Source organism: Zosterops lateralis, assembly GCF_965231275.1.
Source record: "Zosterops lateralis genome assembly, chromosome: 29".
Taxonomy (NCBI): Eukaryota; Metazoa; Chordata; class Aves; order Passeriformes; family Zosteropidae; genus Zosterops; species Zosterops lateralis.
In genome coordinates, this window is record NC_139789.1 from 2,875,212 (window position 1) to 2,894,420 (window position 19,209).

At 59.9% G+C, this 19,209-nt stretch overlaps 1 protein-coding gene across 1 annotated transcript; it reads left to right on the forward strand.

The window, feature by feature from the left end:
• The first annotated feature begins 4,606 nt into the window (after nucleotides 1-4,606).
• Nucleotides 4,607-18,804, forward strand: TLE2 (TLE family member 2, transcriptional corepressor). Its single transcript, XM_083879851.1, is given in 21 exon segments — nucleotides 4,607-4,647; nucleotides 4,726-4,823; nucleotides 5,235-5,298; nucleotides 6,552-6,596; nucleotides 8,509-8,571; nucleotides 8,791-8,865; nucleotides 9,357-9,549; nucleotides 11,500-11,544; nucleotides 11,547-11,599; nucleotides 12,597-12,689; nucleotides 12,980-13,024; nucleotides 14,122-14,235; nucleotides 15,259-15,400; nucleotides 15,787-15,947; nucleotides 16,281-16,357; nucleotides 16,807-17,056; nucleotides 17,249-17,496; nucleotides 17,608-17,755; nucleotides 17,837-17,987; nucleotides 18,117-18,193; nucleotides 18,276-18,804. Coding segments are annotated over 21 exon segments (2,274 nt in total). The 5' UTR covers nucleotides 4,607-4,623; the 3' UTR covers nucleotides 18,384-18,804.
• The last annotated feature ends 405 nt before the right edge of the window (nucleotides 18,805-19,209 follow it).

Genomic DNA, 19,209 nt, shown 5'->3' on the forward strand with positions numbered 1-19,209 from the left:
CACCTCGAGGTCACCGGCTCAGATTCAGCCCGGGGGTAAGGGGATGTTACTCCTGATGGATATGAAAGGGAGGAGGATTTAGGAGAAATTGTTCAGGGCTGCTTTCAGGAACAGAGGTCCCTCTTGTTGGAGCTAATCAGCGGCCTCGGTTCAGTGGGCAAGGAGGTTGGACAAACCACGAGGGCTGGGGAGCTGCTCTGCACTGGGCTGTGGTGATCTCCTTGCTCCCTGTGGGAGACTAACCCTCTGTTAAAGTACAAAAAGAGAACTTCTGAGCTCTCCAAATCCCCTGCACCTTCCAGCAGACGCTGAGCTGAACCTTGTGCTCCACTCCTGCTTCCCATGAAGTTCCATTCCCAAAGCATTTCTCTGCATATCCCATCACTTCCCTGATATCCCATCCTGCTGAAGAGCAGGGTTGTTCCCCGTGCTTCCAGCCTGGCTCTGTTTAACCACTCTCATTTCATAGGGCACCTTCCCAGATTTGGGCTCAAATCTTATCTGCATAACAAGATCTGCAAATCTAAGCCACACCAAACAGCAAAGGGTTAAAAATACCTCCCTTGTGACTCTCCCAGTAGCTGCAGACCTGAGGAAACAGCTTCTCTCCTTCCAAACAGGCCTTGTAACCTCTCAGAAGGCAGGAGCCCCTCTCGGGCCCTGCAGAACAGCTCAGCACTTGCAAGGACACAGCTGACAAGGGGCCCCCAAAGCTGCTCAGGGATGGTTTGGGACTGGCTCCTGGCAGAGAAGCCCTTTCTCCTCGTGTTCCAGAGGCTGAGGTGCCAGAGTGGGACAGGGATACAGGCTGATGGTCTGAGAACCAGCTGTGCTGCCTCAGGATCCTTGGGAAAACCCAGCAGAGCCCTGACTCATAAAGGGTGGGTAGAGATGCAGTGACAGAGGCTGTGCTGGACACAGAGGGCAGGGGCAGGACCCCATCTGGCCGTGCCCCAGTCCTGACCACCAAGCACAGCATTAACCCGGGTTTGACATGGATTCCTGCTCACAGCTGCCAGGGGGTTGACAAAAGTCTGCTGTCCCTTGTTTCCTCTGTTCCACCTGCCTGTCACTGGAGGGTCAAACCCCAGCCTCCTTCCTCCTCCAGGCAGTGAGCAGGTGGCAGTTTTTCCCTGTTTGTGTCCATCCCCTTTGGATCCCTCCCGCAGGACAGAACCCCCAGGCTCTCATTCCCTGGAGGAGCCGGAGTCGCCTCTGCCACATCCCCCTCTGGCTCCCACCCTCCTCATTTTACAGCTCTGCCTGAAACAATGGCACAGCCTTCGTGCCAGGGCTGGCGGTGGAGCACGGCTTCCTTCCCAACTCACCGCTAATGCAGGAATGCCGAGCTCTTCCTGGCTGCAGCGAGCACCAGATAAAAGCTAAAGGAGGCATCAATAATTAAAAACCACTCAGAGCTGGTAAGTGCAAACAGGAGCCAACACACGGATCGAAGGCAGAGACCAGAGTCTGTCAGCTGTGGGGTCGCTCTGAGGGCTCCCACTCCTCTTTTTGCAGTCCCTGGAGGGACCCCAGGGACACCTGGAGGAGACGCCTGTCCCCAAGGGCTCTTTGGAGAGTGGACACCAGCATTGGGGGGTTGGGGAGCTGCAGTTTGGTCCTCGAAGTGCAGCTCAGAGAACTGGGAACCTTAATTTCCAGTACAGCTTTGGCTTAGATCTCGCTGGTTTGCTGCCAGATCCTTTCCTCAGCTCCCCCTCCCATCTCATGCTCATTCCAGGACTGGCTCCAGCCAGGATGAGGTCCCTGTTTGTGCCAGCTGCCCTGGGAAATTCGCACTGTCTGAGGGTGCCAGGAACTACTCTCTGCTGAGTCCAAGCCTCCTCGTTCAAGTAGGCAAGGGGGCAGCTGAAAATAGGATGGTTTGGTGAGCCACAGCCCCCCTCAGTGTCTCTGCAAAACGTGGTGGGCTCTGCCCTTGACCACCCACTCTGGAGATGTGCTGGACACAGGGGGCTGTGTGGGAACAGCCAGACATGGAGCAGGACAGAGCTGGGGCTGCCCTTCCTGCCCTCTTTCCCCCCATTCCAGGGTGGCATTTTGGGAGGGAGCTCAAAGGTAAAATCCCTGAGGTAATTCCAGCAGCCGCAACCTCTTTTTGCTGGGATTCAAATGGAGCTCCTGGGTGTCCCAAAGCCTGGGTCGGTTTGATTCCTCTGCTGCTGATAAACAAAGGGCTGTCCAGAGCATTTATTTGCCTCTTAATCCCTGGATTTCAAACGCCCTCATCCTTTGGGGCTCTCCCGGGCCCTGCCACCACCAGGCTCTGCAGGGGGTGGATGGATGAGGATGGTGACAGCAGTGGTGACAGCCAGGTCTGGGCCGTGGCTACTGCCCAGCACATCCCCACACCCGGGGCAGCACAGCAGGACCATCTCCTCTTGCTGCTGGGCGTGCCAAGGGTTAACTGCCGTTGTTTTCTCCCATCCAAACACATATTAATCTCTGGGTTACAGGCTGTGCTGCTCCAGGGCTCATGTCAATCACTGATGGAGGCTGATCAGGACACGTGTGACACACATCACTGGGAGCTGCTGCAGCTTTACCTGTGCCACTCTCCTGAGACAGGGGAGCCCAGGGACTGCCTGAGGAAAACCGGCAATTTTCGGAAAGGAGTTTTGGAAAACGCTGCAAAACATCTCCTCAGTCTATCCTTCCCTTGAAACACGATCTGAAATGTTTCCAGCCTTTGAAAAGACACTTTCCTTAAAAAAAAAAAAAAAAAAAAAAAAAATCCTCAACTCTCCCAATAAGGCAACACACACATAAAAAAACCCAAGAAACTAACCTTTAAAACTTTACATTTGTATTAAAATATGCAGATATATGTGCAGATATACGATGTACACAGAGAAAACATCTATGTGCCTGCATAGAAGGGTTTGAAGCTGGTGTCCATCAGTGCCTGAGCCAGTGGGTCTGCCCAGTGAGCACCTGTGGCCAGGGAAAGGGGAAAGGGAAAGTGCTGGGGCTGGGTTGGCTCCTTGCCTGGGGCTGGCCGAGTGTGGGGCAGCCTGGGTGAGCCCCCAGCCCTGGCAGGGGGGCAGAGGCAGGGACAGGGATGGATGATGATGTAAGGGCAGGGACAGGGAGAGCCTCCAGCACCTTGAACCTGCCCTGGCCGCTGCCAGCATGCAGCACGTAAATAACACAATGAATAAAATATTAGACTGAAATGTGAGGCATTAAATATTTAACCTTGTGCCTGCCTGTGCAGTGCCCAGGTACAGCTGGGTCCTGCAATATTTAAAGGTTGCTCCTCGCTCGCTTTTACCATCCCCGAGCGCGGTGACTCCACAGCAGCCGCAGCTGGAGGGGTGGCGGGCAGGGACCCTCGGTGTGTTTCCCCCCGGGACCGGCCGGGGCGGCCCCTCAGGGACCCGCGGCCCTCCCGCCTCAGCCGCCGCCGCTCCACCGCCCCACGTTACTTTGAGTGGCAGCTGGCGGCAGCCGCAAGGCCTGGTGGGCCGCGGAGTCCGCCTGCCCGGGCCGCCCTCGGCGGGAGCCCCGCCCGCTCCCGGAGCTGGGCCGGGCGCCACGGCAGACCCGGGCCGGGCCGCTCCCCGGGCCCGCGGCGGCGGCAGGGACGGGACGGAGCGGCCCCGAGCGCCGCCGCCGCGAGGGCGTAGTCAAGGGTTGACTACAACTCCCAGCGTGCCCCGCGGCGCTTCCCTCGGGGCTCCGGCCGCCTGCTCACTCCTCATTGGCCGTTCCTCTCGCTGGCGTCACGAACCCATGTGGGAACCGCGCGGGGCGATTGGCTGGCGCTCCCGCAGCGGCAACCAATGGCCGGTGCGAGCGCCGGCGCTGCGGGCAGCGGGGCCGGTTAAGGTGGAGCGGGCGGAGGGGACGGGATGGGGCGGCCCCGCGGTGCCCCGGAGCTCTCGGGGGCTGCCCCGGGCACGGCAAGGGCTGGTCCCGAGAGACCCCGGCCCGCCCTGCGCCCAGGCTTGTCTGTGCACCGGGGCCCGCTGCCCCTGGGGTCCCCGCCCCGCTGGGCACTATCGAGCTGCCCTCGTTTGTGATGTCCACCCCCGCTGTCCTCCCGCAGCCTCGGGGGCGGCGGCAGCGCCCAGCTTCGCTCCCAGGGGACCGGGCTGCCCCGGGGATGGGGAGATCCCCGAGCTGCCCGCGGGAGTGGGACCGTGCTGGGGGACGCGCGAGTGGCGGGACCGGGTGGGGGAAGCGCCCGGTGAGCCCCGGGCCGGGACAGCCGCGCGGGGAGGCGCCTCCCGAGCGGCTCCGTTCGGGACGGGAGCGGCGGCTGCAGGGCCGGTGCCTTCCCCGGGCTCCTCCTGTTCTCCGGCACCGCCGAGCGGGCGCGGGGCCGCCGGGGAGCGGGGCGGGCGCGGAGCTCCGGTGCCCCGCGGGAAGGCGCCTCCTTAAGCGGGCGCGGGCGGCCGGGGCCGGGCGGCCTCTCCCCCGCACCGGGGCCGCCCCAGCCCCGCCCCGGGCCCGCCGGGGGCCAGCGGAGACCCCGCCGCCGCCGCCCGCGCCCCGCCGGAGCCGCTGGGAGCCGCCCCGGAGCCCCGCCGAGCCCAGGGACCGCCGTGCCCCGGCGGGGGCAGCCCCGGGGGCGCCGGGCCGGGCCGGGAGCTCAGGATGTTCCCGCAGGGACGGCACCCGGTAAGTGCCGCGGGGCCGGGCCGGGCCGGGCCGATGGGCCGAGCCGCAGCCTCCTCCAGCCGGGATGTCTCTCCGCAGCCCCCGCTCCAGCCCGGGCAGCCCTTCAAGTTCTCGGTGCTGGAAATCTGCGACCGCATCAAGGAGGAGTTTCAGTTCCTGCAGGCGCAGTACCACAGGTGGGGCGGGGGGCGGGGGGGCCGGGATGGGACAAGCGGGGCTGGAGCGCTCGAACAGGGGGAAAGTGGGGAAGGAGGAGGAGGAGAAAAGGCGCCTGGGGAAGGAAGAGCCTGCGGAGGAAGGGGAGAGGGGTTTGGGCTGAGGAGCGGCGTGAAAACCTCAGTTGGGGCGGCAGGTCTTGAGCGGGGGTCCCCAGGGCAGGATCAGCCGCGTTTCCTCTGGCCGAGCCTGGTGTAGGGGCAGGGAGGGGACGGAGCTACAGGTGTGTGCCCAGCACAGCCCGGGTGTGCGGGTGCCCAGCACAGCCTGTGACACCCTCGCAGCCCCAGGGACAGGCGGGAGATGCGCTGAGCTGGGGATGGGGCAGGAGCTGCAGGTCCCTGAATGGAAGCCCTGGCTCCCCTTTGCAGCCTGAAGCTGGAATGCGAGAAGCTGGTGAGCGAGAAGACGGAGATGCAGAGACATTATGTCATGGTGAGCTGCCCCTGCCGTGTCCCCCGGCCTCCCCCGAAGGGCTCCCCTGGGCTCACACCCTGATCCGGGTGCTGGGGCTCCTCTCAGCCTCTCGCCCCAAGGAGCCTCTGCCCTGCCCGGTGCTGACCTTGGGCTGGGGAGCTGTGGGGGAGGAAGGAGTTAATCACCATTTCTAGCAACGCTGCCTCTTTTGCTGCTGTCAGTGCTGCTTGAGCCCGGGAATCCTGCCATAGGTTTTGTCTCTTTTTTGCGGGGGGGTTGGTTTTGTTTTTTACCTTTTTCTATCTGGCCTTTTAAGATAACTCCCCACTCCTCCCTCTCTCTCTCACAAGGGGTGGGTATTTAAGAACTGATGCTCCAAGGCTTGTGGTTTGGGTGAAAGGGGAAGGAGCAGGGCAGGACTCCACAGTTGCAAATGAGGGGTTAGGAGACCCCAAGACAGACTGACCTGGGCACCAGGCAGAGCTGCCAGGAGCAGGGGAGCTGCTGGGAGGGAGGAAAGAGGAAGGGGACAGCAGAGCAGTTCCTTCTCCTTCAGCATCTGACCTCACTGGGGGAAGGGGGAACCCAAGCGACACCATCCAAGAGGCAAAAAGATGTGAACTTGGGCAAGCCCCACCCCGGGGGTGAATCCAGCCCTGTCTGTGAGTTTGGGGTGTTGATATTGCTGGGCAATTCCTCTCACCCATCAGTTGGGATCCCTCCACACATCCTGGAGGCTCAGGGATTTCCAGAAGTGGGTTGCTACCTTTGGAATAGGCTTTGCTGGAGGAAAGCAGGTTCTCTGATCCCCTTTTCTCCCCAGGTGTGAGGGGTTGGGGTCAGCACCCCTGGCAGAGTCACTGGGGGCTGCTGAAGGATGTAACCTGTTGTCACCTTTGCTCTGCACAGGCTGAGTGGGTGGGCAACGGTGCTGGGGTTTGAAAACAGGTCCCAAGTGGGGTGGGATGAGCCAGGACAGGATCTGGGGGTGAGGGCAATGGTGCCAGGGTGTGAAAACAGGTCCCAAGTGGGGTGGGATGAGCCAGGACAGGATCTGGGGTGGGGGGCAGCAGGACTGGCTTGCCCTGGCTTAAACCAGTGCAGAAACTGCAGGTGTAAACAGCCTGTGGCTGCTCCCTACCTTGTCCCAGGCTCCTGGCACAGCATCCCAGCCATTCCTCGTGGGCTGGAGCCAGCCAAACCCCAGGCTGGTGCTGGGCCAGTTGCTCTGGACAGCTCCTAAGCAGGCTGTGTTATGGCTTTCCTCTCAGTACTACGAGATGTCCTACGGCCTGAACATTGAAATGCACAAGCAGGTAAGTGCAGTGGGGGCCGGGCCAGCAGCAGGGGAGGTGGGAGGCTTTGTTGGGAAATGAGCCAGTGTAGCTCTAATGGCAGGGGAGATGTGACAGCTCTGTGCGAGGGGCTGCCTTGCAAAGGGATCCAGCAGTTGTCAGGATGTGTTACTGAGTTCCCCATCCCAAAGAAGAACCACTCAGAGCCCTGCTGTGAGCCCTGGTGCCTCCCTGCAGTGCTTCCCTGGGGCCCCACTTGAACGAGGGATGTGGAGGAAACAGCAGGAGCTAGAGCCCAGAGGCAAATGGATTGTCTTTCTTTTCTTTTTTTCTTAATCCCCTTTTCCTTTCCCAAAGCCAGAGGAGTGTTTTCACCCTTCCCTGGTTCCCCTTTTGTTCCAGCGTTAATTTGCTTTCCCTCTTCAGATTTATCAATCTAGTCATCATGGGCTCTCTGCCAGGGAAATTAGTTTGGACCAATGCCTGACAAAGTGGCAAGTCAACTGCCATATCCCTCCAGCTGGCTCAGCCCCTCCGAGTTTGCTCCTTTTGTTAGCAGGGAGTGTGGTGAAGACCACGAGCACATTCCTGCCAACCTTACATGCTCCAAAATCCAGTGGGACAGGGAGCCAGGGGTGGGCCAAGCCAAGTGAGGCAGGGACTCTGCCCATGAGGTGATAGAGGGGATGGTGAAGTGGTTGAGAAGTGGGAGACTGGAGGAGAGGATCTCTGGCTCTGTGGGCAGGGTGGCAGTGGCTGAGAGAGCAACTGGGACCTGCAGGAGAGCACAGGGTGCTGTGGGTGTGGGGCACAGCAGCCTCTGAGCACAGCAGGTAAATGTTCCCTTTGTTCTCCCTTGGCTCCGGGCCTGGCCTGACCTCTGCAACACCGGCGGGGATTGTCAGAAACCTGAGCTGATAAAACCCTTCAGAGCAGGCAGTTGCGGGGTGGATTTACAGCAGGGGGGGAATCCAGTTTTCCCCAGGAGATATGGGTTTTCTCACTGTGGGAGGCTGGGCTGAAGTCGCAGCCCCTTTCCTCGGAAGTGCCGCTTGCCCTGGTGGGAACACAGCCCGGCTGTGGGTTTGTCTGCAGCCACAGAGCCTCTCCTCAGAGGATGCACCGGGTTTTCTGCATTCCCTTGTGGGCAGGGGCAGGTCTGAGGGTGCTTTGTGCCTCTGAAGGAGCAGGGGGAGCCATCCTGGGGCTTGGTGGGGATGGGAGTGGAGTCCCTGCTCCGGGTCAGGGCAGGTACGACCAGCAGAGCCTTGAGGGATTTGCTGGTGCGATGCCAAGAGGGTGAATCTGTGCAGTTCTGTATCCTGGTTGGTCTTCCCTGGCTTTGGGTTGGATGTTTGGGTAGGGAAGGCACAGGGAGAGCCCACTGCCAGTGCCTGTGGCTCAGCTCCCCTCCGTCCCTGCCTGCAGAGCCAGGGTGGGCTTGGGCCGAGCGGAGCCAGGGTGGGCTTGGGCCGAGCGGAGCCAGGGTGGGCTTGGGCCGAGCAGAGCCAGGGTGGGCTTGGGCCGGGCAGAGCCAGGGTGGGCTTGGGCCGAGCGGAGCCAGGGTGGGCTTGGGCCGAGCAGAGCCAGGGTGGGTTTGGGCTGAGTAGAGCCAGCTGGGCTGGGAAAGGACCGGCAGCTTGGAGCTCGCCTTGGCCTGGGGCCACCGAGGGATTGAGGCTGGGTTCCCTCCCATGTGCCTGGCAGCCTAAGGGGGTCCAGCAGCCCTGGGCAGAGCCCTCCCTTGGCAGCAGCTCGGGAAATCCCAGCAGGGATGCAGCGGCAGCAGGAGAATTTCCGCCAAGAGGGCGTGGGTGGGGAGAGTTTAACTCCTCCGCAGAGGCTCAGTGTGTGCAGGATGCTTGGCCGCAGGAGGGGGACAGGATGGGGCTCAGAGCCCTCCATCTCTGGTGATATTTGCTTCCTCTTTCAGGCAGAGATTGTCAAGAGACTGAGTGCCATTTGTGCCCAGATTATTCCTTTCCTGACGCAGGAGGTGAGGAGGAGGCAGGGGGTGTGCAATCAGATTGCTCTGACTTCTTGGGAAGGAGAGAATCAAAGTCCAGCCTGAACAACGGGAGGTTTTGGGGAAGAAAACCTCCACGGCTGGGCTGGAGGGGTGGGAGAAGGGGCTGTGCAGGGCTGGGTGGGGCCATGTGGAGTTCTCCCTCCAGCCAGGACCACGGCCTCACCACCCCCTGCTCTTCCTCTTCAGCACCAGCAGCAGGTCCTGCAGGCAGTGGAACGGGCCAAGCAGGTCACCATGGGGGAGCTCAACACCATCGTTGGGGTGAGTGGCCCTGCCTGGCCGTGGGCAAAGAGTCTTTCCTGCCTGGGGGTTCGGGCCCTGCAGTGATGAGGGAACTCAGGGGTTTTGCTGTTTTGATACACCCACTGTGGTGAAGGGATTTGCCATGGTGCCCTGGAGGTGTTGGATGCCCTCTGGGATATCCCTGATCTCGGCAGGGTGGGGCAGAGCCATGGCCTGGGCTCTGCAGTGTCTGCACCAGGGAGGGAAGGGGCACTGGGTGGAAGGGGCACAGGAGGAAAACAAAGTGCAGAGAGAGAATAAAAGAGGCTGTGCTGTGCTGAGCCTGCTGAACCCTCAGAGCCCGGGCAGCCCGCGGGGGGAAGGGGCAGGGCTGTGACCCAGCCCCTGCAGCCCCCAGAGCTCCTGTGCTGCCCCCTCCTCGCCCCGTCTCATCCCATCGCGCTTCGCATCGCAGCCCCCGGCCAGGCTGCCTCCTCCACATCCAGGACCATTTGCTCTTTCTCTTTCAGCAGCAGCAGCTTCAGCACCTCTCCCACCACGCATCCCCCCTCCCGCTGACACCCCACCCCTCCAGCATGCAGCCCAATAGCCTGAGCGGGGCCAGCAGCGCCGCGGGGCTCCTGGCCCTCTCGGGGGCACTGATGGCACAGGCTCAGCTGGCCACCAAGGAGGACAGAGTGGCCCAGGATGGGGAGAACAGAGGTAAGGGCAAGAAGCACAGCTGGGTTAACCCTTTAAAGGCTGGCTGAGTCAGTGTGCAGGGATCCTGCTGCCTGCTCTGCCTCCTTCTTGAGGCTCCTGGGGATGACAAATGGTGAAATGCCTGCAGCCCCAGGCTCTGTTTCTGACCCGGGAACTGCTGCTCTGCAGTGATGCTGTGTGTGCAGCCCTGCCTCTGAGCAAGTGTTTGTGCACACACACAGGTCTCCCTGCTCCCCGGGGTGTTTCCAGTGCATGAGAGTCCCCCCCACCTCCATGTGGTCCCCACCACAAAGAAATCCTCTCCATTTTACACCAGGGTTTACACCAAGTAAAGATCTGATACTTAAAGATGAGACTTTTAGAGAAAATACTGTTGCAAGCCCTTGGTAGAAACTGTGACAGCCACAGGCCTGGGGCAAGGAATTTAGAAAGCAGAGCCTCATTGCGTGTGTTGTGCCGTGTAAATTACACTAATTCCTAGTCCATATGGGTGCCTCCTCCTGTCAGGATCACCGAGTGCCTTACAAACATCATCAATATTTAATCATCGTTAAATCAGTGCTCTGAATGCTACTGGCAAGCCTGGGCCAAATTAGTCACGCTGCCCAGCTTTGCTCCTGGCCTGTTGCTGCTGGAGGGCTGCACAAAGGAGAAACTGCTCTGAGCTCAAGTCACCTTTTCAGAGCACAGGTTGTGCTGGGAGGAGGCTGGGACAAGGAAAGGGGCTCTGGGTTAGGAACAGGCAGCCAGATTTAGCAGGAGAGATGTTTCCTTGCAGACTCCCCTCCTGGGGAAGGTGCTGGCTGAAATGCACTTGGGTCAGGACCCAAGAGCAGCAGCAAAGCCAAGCACTGGGTGGAGTTTTCTGCAGGTTCTCATAGTCTGGTTTTGGCCTGTGAGATTTCAAGGTGGTGAAAAGAGCAGCAGGAGACTGTCGGTGGCAGCTCTGCCCCCCCTGCACACAGCTGTCTGCAGTTCAAATCCTGTCCGTGTTCCTTTAAGGATGGCTTCCACAAAGGAGGAAAACAAAGTCCAGAGAGAGAATAAAAGCAGGCTGTGCTGTGCTGAGCCTGCTTAACCCTCAGAGCCCGGGCAGCCCGTGCCTCCAGCCAGAACTTCTCTCAGCCTGGCTGTCTGGCCGTGGTGAGGGCCATTCCTTATTTAAAAAAAAAAAAAAAAAAAAAAAAAAAAAAAAAAAAAAAAAAAAAAAAAAGTTGAAATGCTCCATCTGTCCAGGGTTAATCCTCGGTGTTCTGCCACAGTTAGCCAGAGCTGGTGTGAGTCAAGCTGAGCCAGGGGTGCAGGGCTGGTGGCAGGCATCTGGTCCCACTCCAGACCACAGCCTTGGAGCAGTGCCTACAAGGATCCCTCAGCTTCCCATCCCTGCCTGCCTCTTCATGCCAGCAGGGAGCTGGACTCGTTCTCTCCAAGTGCTGGTGGATCTTTAGGAGCAACAATCAGCCAGGGAAGGTTGCTGAACCCCAGCCCACAACCCTGTGCTTGGATTTGCAGTAAATGCCTGGCGCTTCTTCTCTGGGCTCAGGGAAGTGGAGCTGCTTTGCTGTGCATGTCCAGAGAATTTCCAAGCAGGGCTTTTTAGGCATGGCTTCCTAAGGAAATAGGAGGGGTGGGATTCAGGGCATCTCAGCTGCCAGGCCAGCCTGTCCCCTCCTGGTGCCTTTGGACCTGTTGTCATGTCTAGGGAAGGGATTCCAAAGCTGGGATAATTTCTTTGAAGGATGTGGGTGGGTAGAGATTCTCCTGCTCCCCCAAGGGGCAGCAAAGTGCTGACCTCCCATGAGACAACAGAGAATCCACATTTCAGGTGGACAAAGTGGGAAATCAGGTGTGATTTGTTTGTTCGTTTGTTTTCTAAACCTGTGTCCTGCTGTTTCCTGCCTTGCCCTGCTGTGCCCCTCTCTCCTTCCTGCCTGGGTATATGGGGCACAGACTTGGCATTAACAACCTCTTCCTGTCCTTCCTCCTGCTCTGACATGCCCTGGGGTGCTCTCCCTGCTGCTGCCTGGTTCCAGAACACGCCCCAAGCCGGGTAAGTTGTGACAGGCAAGTGGCCTCAGCTGGCCCTGGTGGCATCTCCAGTGTGCTCCCAGCTGGCCACTGGCTCCTGGGAAGGGCTGGGGCTGCTGAGTGAGCTCTGCTGGACTGGGTGGGCTGTGTTTGCATCAGGGTTTTGTAACTGAAGGTTCTGGGCCACCTCAATTCAGTCTTTGCTGATGCAAGGACCTAAAGATCAAGGGCTGCTCCCAAAATAACCGGCTCTGTCCTTTTCAAGGAGTTTCCAGTTTAGGAATCGCTCTGAACAGGTCTCAGAGCTGTCAGCCCCTCTGCAGTCCTTGGCTGCCCCCTCCCTTTTGGGATCCCCCCAGTCTCAGAGCTGTGATCCCTTCCCAGGCTCCACAGCAGCAGAATCCAGGGTACAGGCAGGGGAGGGAAGGGTTAATGATCTCCGCTGGGGAGCTGTAGGAATTGATCGTGGGCTGGCGAGGTGGGAGAGGAGGAAGCAGAGGAGGTGTCTGTGATCCCATGACTGCCCAGCCACCTCCCCCAGACATGGCCCGGGGGACAGGGACATTTCTGCTCCCTGGTTGTGTGTCAGAGCTGTTGATGTGGCGGCGCTGGGAGCAATCAGCTGCAGGGAGCCCTGGGATGGGGCATCTCCATCCTTTTCTGGCCGAATTATCACGAGTGGGGGGATGTGTGGCAGCCCTGCAGCTGCCAGCAGCACCTGAGAGGGATGTTCTTCCTGCTTCCCAACCCTCACAGCAGGGTTGAGGTGAAGTAAACACGGCTGCGGTGGGGATTTTCTGCTCCACCCTGGCTCGTTGTCTCTGCAGGGGTGGATTTCTGTTGGTGCTGGGGATGTTCCTCTCCAGGCTTTGGGGTTTTGGGGTCCTTTCCAGCAGCCAGGGAGAGGCTTTGCCAGGATGGAGGTGGTCACAGAGCAGGGTCTGGCTCCACTGAGGGGTGAGGGGTGGCTGTGTGTCCTCACAGTGGCTCACACACCTTCCTCTCCCTCTCTGCCCCAGAGCATTTCTTCCTCCCCTCCTGAGAGCCTGCAGGACGAGGAGCGGACGGGGCTGAAGAGGAAGAGGGAGGAGAAGGAGCTGCCAGGGAATTCTGTGAGTGCACCAAGGGCTGGGCTGGGGGATTGGGCTGGGGGGATTGGGCTGGGGAACACCTGCAGCACAGGGCTGGTGTCCTGTGAGCAAGAACAAAGCAAATGAGGAGCCCCAGGGAGGCCCCTCAGCCCAAGGTCTGGGTCACTGCCAGCAGGACATGGTTGGTGTTGGTCCATGGAGTGATGTACAGGAGAAAATGGGTCCCTCTGGGCTCCTGGGGCAGAACACAAAGCCTGGTCCAGCCTCTCCCTGCCCTGACTGAGCCCTCCTGGATTTCTCCCTCCTTGCAGGACAGTGATGGGGACAAGAGTGACTACAACCTGGTGGTGGATGAGGTAAGCCTTTGGAGCCTGGCAGGGTGTCCTGCTCCAGCTGCAGTCGTTTGATTTAGGACTCTGGTTCCTCAGCTTTGGGGTTCTTTAGGCTCCAGCTCGTTGCTGCTGGGCAGCAGTGGCCAGCCAGGACACGTGCCAGCCCTGCTCCAGTGTGTTGTGCCAGCCAAGACTGACTCCACTCCCACTGCTCTGGGAGTGCTGTGCCAGCCAGGGCTCAGCTTTGCCAGCCACAGGCTTGGCTCTGCTTCACAATCCCCTTTCAGCCCCTCTGCTGCAGCATCCCATATGGGGAGGCTGATAAGCTGGGATGGAGCTCCCTGGAGCTGGGCTTGCTGCTGGCAGCTCCTGTGGGTGGAGAAATCACAGGAGCCTCACAGCACACCCTGCCCCTGCCAGCCCCAGGCCTCAAGCCCCACGTCCTGCCCTGCCTGGGCCTCGAGCAGCCTTGACTTTTAACACACCTCAGTGCAGGGGATTCACTGAATTCCAGTCTTTCCAATGGAACTGCCACATGGAACTGCTTCTGGTATTCTAACCTTCCCTGACTGAGGCACACAGGACAGAGCTTGATCCCAGCCACCGCTATTCTTGGTAGAAAAGATGTTTTTGGGGACATACTTGTTCCTTTCCTAGAAGACAAAAGGGAGAGAAAGACATGAGGTCTTTTTTACTCCTGCCACTTCCTAAGAAAATACAAGCCCTGAAAGGAAGATCAGCAGGAATTTCTGCAGAAAATGACGCTTATGAAAGCTACTCATTATGGTGATAAAAGTCACAGATCTGGTTGAATGGTTATAGGAGTGCAAGAGCTGAAGGGTGGCTTTGCCTCTGAAATGGCAGCCCTGTCTCAGCTCCTCATGTGTGCTCATCCCCATTCCCTCCTTGTGAAGGCATCCGTGGCCACCAGTGTCCTCTGAACCTGCTGTCACCTCTCATTTTGTTCAAAGAGCAAAATCGAGGCCGTTTCCCATCCAGGGGAACAGAACGGAGCCCTCTGAGCTGATACCGAGGGGACTGAGGGTGGTGCTGGGTGTCTCCCCGGGGTCCCTGTCATGCACAGAGGGGTTCCTGCTCCCCACAGAGCTGTTTTCCCCCAGGACCCGCCCTCGGAGCCCGGCAGCCCCGGCCACCGCCGGGAGCCCCCCGGGAGCCCCGCGTCCATCGGCTCCAGCGGGAGCACTGCACCCCTCCAGCCCAGGGAGCAGAACCCGGTAAGGAGCCGCTGGGATGTGGGCCCTGGATTTCTCTCCGTGGGCAGTCTGCTGCAGTGCAAAAGGGGGACAGAAATGCCGGTGGTTTGTCCCCACTGCCACACCCCACCCTGGGGCAGAGGTCTGTGCCCTCGGGGTAGGGTAAGTGCTGCTGGGCCGAGGACAGGCTCTGCAGTGTTCTCCACCCTCCTGCCTGCAGGATTCCCCAGAGCTGCTCGTAGCAATTGATTTTTCCTTCTTCTATTTTTTTTTTTTTTTTGCCTTCTGTATTTTTTTTTTCCTCCTCCTTCCTTGCCAAGCACTAGTCCAGCGCTCAGATTGAAACATCAGCATGTGGGAAGGGGGGAGGGACGTTTCTGCCACTCCTTGGCCTCCCAGCCACCGCAGGGACCAAGTGATATGTCCCCCCATCTGGGGTCAGGAGCCAGCTGGGGGCTGTGGGCAGCAGCGAGCAGCAGCTCCCCGGCACAATCGGATTAGAGCAGACAAAGCGCCCTGAGCAATCTGCCAGCACAGCACGTAGCTTTTCTCTGTTATTAATTTTTTTTTTTCCTTTGCTGGTGTCGACAAAATCCCCAGACAGAAAAAGCAGAAGAAATAGGAGAGGCAAGGGAAAAAAAAAGAAAAAAAAGCAAGGAATGAAATAGCTGTGGGGATTGCAGAGGCCAGTTTATGCCAGGCATCCTCTTGGTCCCAGGCTGGGGATGGGGCTGCCCCCCTCATGCAAGGGGAGTTTTGCCTGAGGGAGCAGCAGATGTGTCTGTGGGGTCTCGTGCTGGTGGGCACTGCAGGGTTGGGGCAGTTTGGGGTGACCTGAAGCTTGCATGAGGCATTTGTACCTGTGGGGAGAGTGGAGATATGCAAGGGGCAAAGGAGAGGAGAGGGGATCAGGTCTTGGATGGCCAGTCCCTGTCCAGCTCCATCCAGCAGCTCCTTCCACTCTGCAAGGTACGGAGGCTGCTGGGAAGGCTGGCCTGGGCTCTGGTCCCACTGCTAAAGCTGCTCTTCTCTCCTCTGCTCCAGACTGACTCTGTGGCCAGTGCTCCCACCTCCAAGCCCTCCTCTTCCTCACCAGCCCGTGAGTCCCCCACGCCTGGCCCCGGGCCCAGCTCAGCCGTCCCACTCCGGCCACCCCCAGCCAAGGCCCCCAGCACCGACACCGTCAGTGAGTGTCCCGGGACAGCACCGGGGGCTGCTCGGCTGTGACAGCACCCTGGGGCTGGGATGGAGGGAGGCAGGACTTGTCTGCCACCAGCAGAGCTGGCAGGGCCGTTCTGCTCTGCAAAATCAGACCTCTGAACCACGGCCAACAGCAGCACCTCTGCCATTGCCACACACCTGACTGCCCAGGGTGGTGGCCAGGCTAGGGCAGAGGTTTTATCTGATTTTCTCTGACAAGTTGTCACTTTGGTGGGGCTGTGTGAAGCTGGGTGCTTCAGGGCTCAGCCATGGGGGCTGCAGGGGGTGGCTGTGCAGTCACCAGGTGCCCCTCTCCCCTGGGTGACTCTCGCTCGCGCCCGTGGGCCAAGACCCGGGTCTCTCCTCGTGCAGCTCTCCGCAGCCCCCTGAGCTCCTCCAGCCCCTTCACGTCCTCGCTGGGGATGGTGCCCCACGCCGCCCTCAGCGGGGAGCTCCCGGCCCCCGGGCTCTACATGGGCATCCACCTCTCGCCCCAGGTCAGCAGCGCGGTGCTCTACGGCCGCTCCCCCATGGTAAGTCACCGAGGGAGGGGCTGGGTGTGCTGCCTCTGCTGCCTGGCCCCTGGGTGGGCAACAGCTGGGGGATGTGGCTGTAGGAAGGGCTCCCTGCCAAAGTGGCTGGGTTGTGGAGGCTTCAGTGTGCTCAGAGAAGCCTCTACTGGTTCCACTGGTGTGTAACTGTTTGTGGGAACCCATTTTGGTTCCCGTCAGTGCATGTGAGGACACAGTGAGTGGGGAGCTTGCATAGAGCCAGGCTGGGCTGGTGCCAGGGAGTGCAGGGAAAGGCCTGAGCCCAGCTTTGGTGTCCTCTGCTCTGCTCCTCAATGTGCCCTTCAATTTGTGCAGGTGGCGTTTGAGTCACACCCTCACCTGAGGGCTTCCACCCTCTCCTCTTCTCTCTCCACCATCCCTGGAGGGAAGCCGTAAGTGCCTGCACACTCTGGGGCTGCAGGGAGGGTGGGGGCAAGGGGCTGAGCCAGGTGCTGGGAGCATCTCCCTGCCAAGGGCTCACCCAGGGCAGGGCAGGGCTGAGAGGGAGCTGCTCTCCAATCCTGAGTCCAGCACGGCCATTTCATTCCTGGCAGCTGGCATTAACAAGTAGCTGGGTAATTAAACCCCTCATTAGCCAGAGCACAACAGGCACTGTCCACCTTGGCTTGAGCGTGGCTGATGGAGAGGTCACCTCCTGCCCTCGGGCATCACACAGGGGAGTTGTTCAGGCCTCTCTTCTGCTCCCTTCTAGTTCCTACTCCTTCCGTGTCCTCTGACTCCAAACCCTGCTGCCTGTGTCAGACCTACTCGGTGCTGCATGGCACCGGCCACTGTCCAGGCAGGATCCTGCTCTGGTTCTCACTGCTCTGCTCCCTTGCAGTGCCTACTCCTTCCACGTCAGTGCCGACGGGCAGATGCAGCCAGTGCCGTTCCCCCCCGACGCCCTGATCGGCTCCGGCATCCCCCGGCACGCGCGGCAGCTGCACACCCTGACCCACGGCGAGGTGGTCTGTGCTGTCACCATCAGCAACTCCACCAGACACGTCTACACCGGGGGCAAGGGCTGTGTCAAGGTCTGGGATGTGGGGCAGCCGGGCACCAAGACGGCCGTGGCTCAGCTGGACTGCCTGGTGAGGAGGAGGAGGAGGAGCAGAAATGCCTGTGGGCTGGGGCTGGGAAGGGGAATGTGCCCCTGTTGCAGTGGAGGGGACACAGAGGGGCCTTTCACACCTGCAGTGAGAGAAGGAGATGTGTCTCCTGCAAGGCCCTGTGTGCTCATTGTCTCCTCCTTGCCCTGCCCTGTTGCCTGTCCCCCCGTTCAGAACCGTGACAACTACATCCGTTCCTGCAAGCTGCTCCCTGACGGCCGCAGCCTGATCGTGGGGGGGGAGGCCAGCACCCTGTCCATCTGGGACCTGGCAGCCCCCACGCCCCGCATCAAGGCTGAGCTCACCTCCTCTGCCCCTGCCTGCTACGCCCTGGCCATCAGCCCTGACGCCAAAGTCTGCTTCTCCTGCTGCAGCGACGGCAACATCGTGGTGTGGGACCTGCAGAACCAGACAATGGTGAGGTGAGTCCAGGATAGGGGCTGTAGGGCAGGCACAGGGGGCCATGCTGCCTCCTGGGGAGCTGGCTGCCCTGACAGCTGTGCCCTCCCCCTCTCCATCCCCCTCTTTCCCAGGCAGTTTCAAGGCCACACAGATGGTGCCAGCTGCATTGATATCTCTAACTATGGCACCAAGCTGTGGACAGGGGGGCTGGACAACACCGTGCGCTGCTGGGACCTGCGAGAGGGGCGGCAGCTGCAGCAGCACGACTTCAGCTCCCAGGTAGGCCTGGAGCCCTGGGGCAGCACCCTGGGGCCAGCTGGGGCCTGCTGGGCCACAGTATGAGCCTGTCTGTCCCCTCAGATCTTCTCCCTGGGCTACTGCCCCATGGGAGAGTGGCTGGCAGTGGGCATGGAGAGCAGCAACGTGGAGATCCTGCACGTCACCAAACCCGACAAGTATCAGCTGCACCTCCACGAAAGCTGTGTCCTCTCTCTGAAATTCGCCTCTTGTGGTAGGCAAGGGCTGTTTTTTCTGCCTGGGCTATGGATAGCCTCAGATTTTTCCCTTTGGTTTACTCCTCCTGCTCAGGTCCTCTGAATGGAGTCTCAGACATTGACACCCACTTTTTCTCCTGTCCCAGGAAAGTGGTTTGTGAGCACAGGGAAGGACAACCTGCTCAACGCCTGGCGGGCGCCCTACGGAGCCAGCATCTTCCAGGTGGGCTGAGGCATTTCTGCAGGGAGGTGATGGTGGCTCCAGACACCAGCCCTGCTCTCATCTCCTGCCCTCTCACTCACAGTCTAAGGAGTCCTCGTCAGTCCTGAGCTGTGACATCTCTGTCAATGACAAATTCATCGTTACTGGCTCTGGTGACAAGAAGGCCACGGTCTACGAGGTGGTTTATTGACTCCTCTCACCATCCCTGCACCATCAGGAAAGGGGGCACACCTTGCCCAAAGCCACCATGGCTCACAGAGGCCTCCAGTGCTGGACCTGCCCTCCTGCAGCTCTACTTTCTCTCCTCTTCCACTGCTTTCAGATCAAACCAAGGCCCCAGCCCCATTTTCCTCCTCCCTGTCCCTGCAAGAGGCTGGAGGTGAGAGCTGGGTGCAGCCTGGCATCCCCTGAGGCCCAGCAAGGGCTGGACTGGACATCCTGGGCCCTGTCTGTCCCTCAGGCCGGCTGCACAGGGAGCTGGACAAAGCCTGAGAGTGTGTGTCTCCTGAATTACTGCTACTGATTCAATGGCACCCATTTTCTGCTGCAGAAACAGCTGTAAATTATCAGTAAAGAAATGTATTTAACTATGTTTTCAATCCCTTACTAATAAAAAGGAACAAAAGAAGGGCTGGGCTGGTTCTGGGCAGGGGCCTCTGCCAGCCAATGCTGCCAGCTGTGCCAAGGGCTGGGCTCTGAAGGGTGTCCTGGGGGGCTGTTTTTGGCCAGCAGCACAGGGGAGGAGGCTCCCAGCGTGGCAGAGGTGTGGCTGCTCGCCTGCCATGGCAGCCCCAGCTCCAGCACCGCTCTGTGGTGCCTGTGGTGAGCTGTTGCTGGAGGCTGGGCTGGGGGCAGGAGCCCAGGGCAGCGCCCACACCGCAGCCCCTGCCAGCCCCGGGCTCTTGGGAACAGCCCTGCTTGCCCAGGGCAATGCTGGCAGGCAGCCAGACCGATAAGGCGAGTGCTGAGTGCTCACATCTCATTTCCTTCACAAACCACTTCCTCCAGCGCCGGCC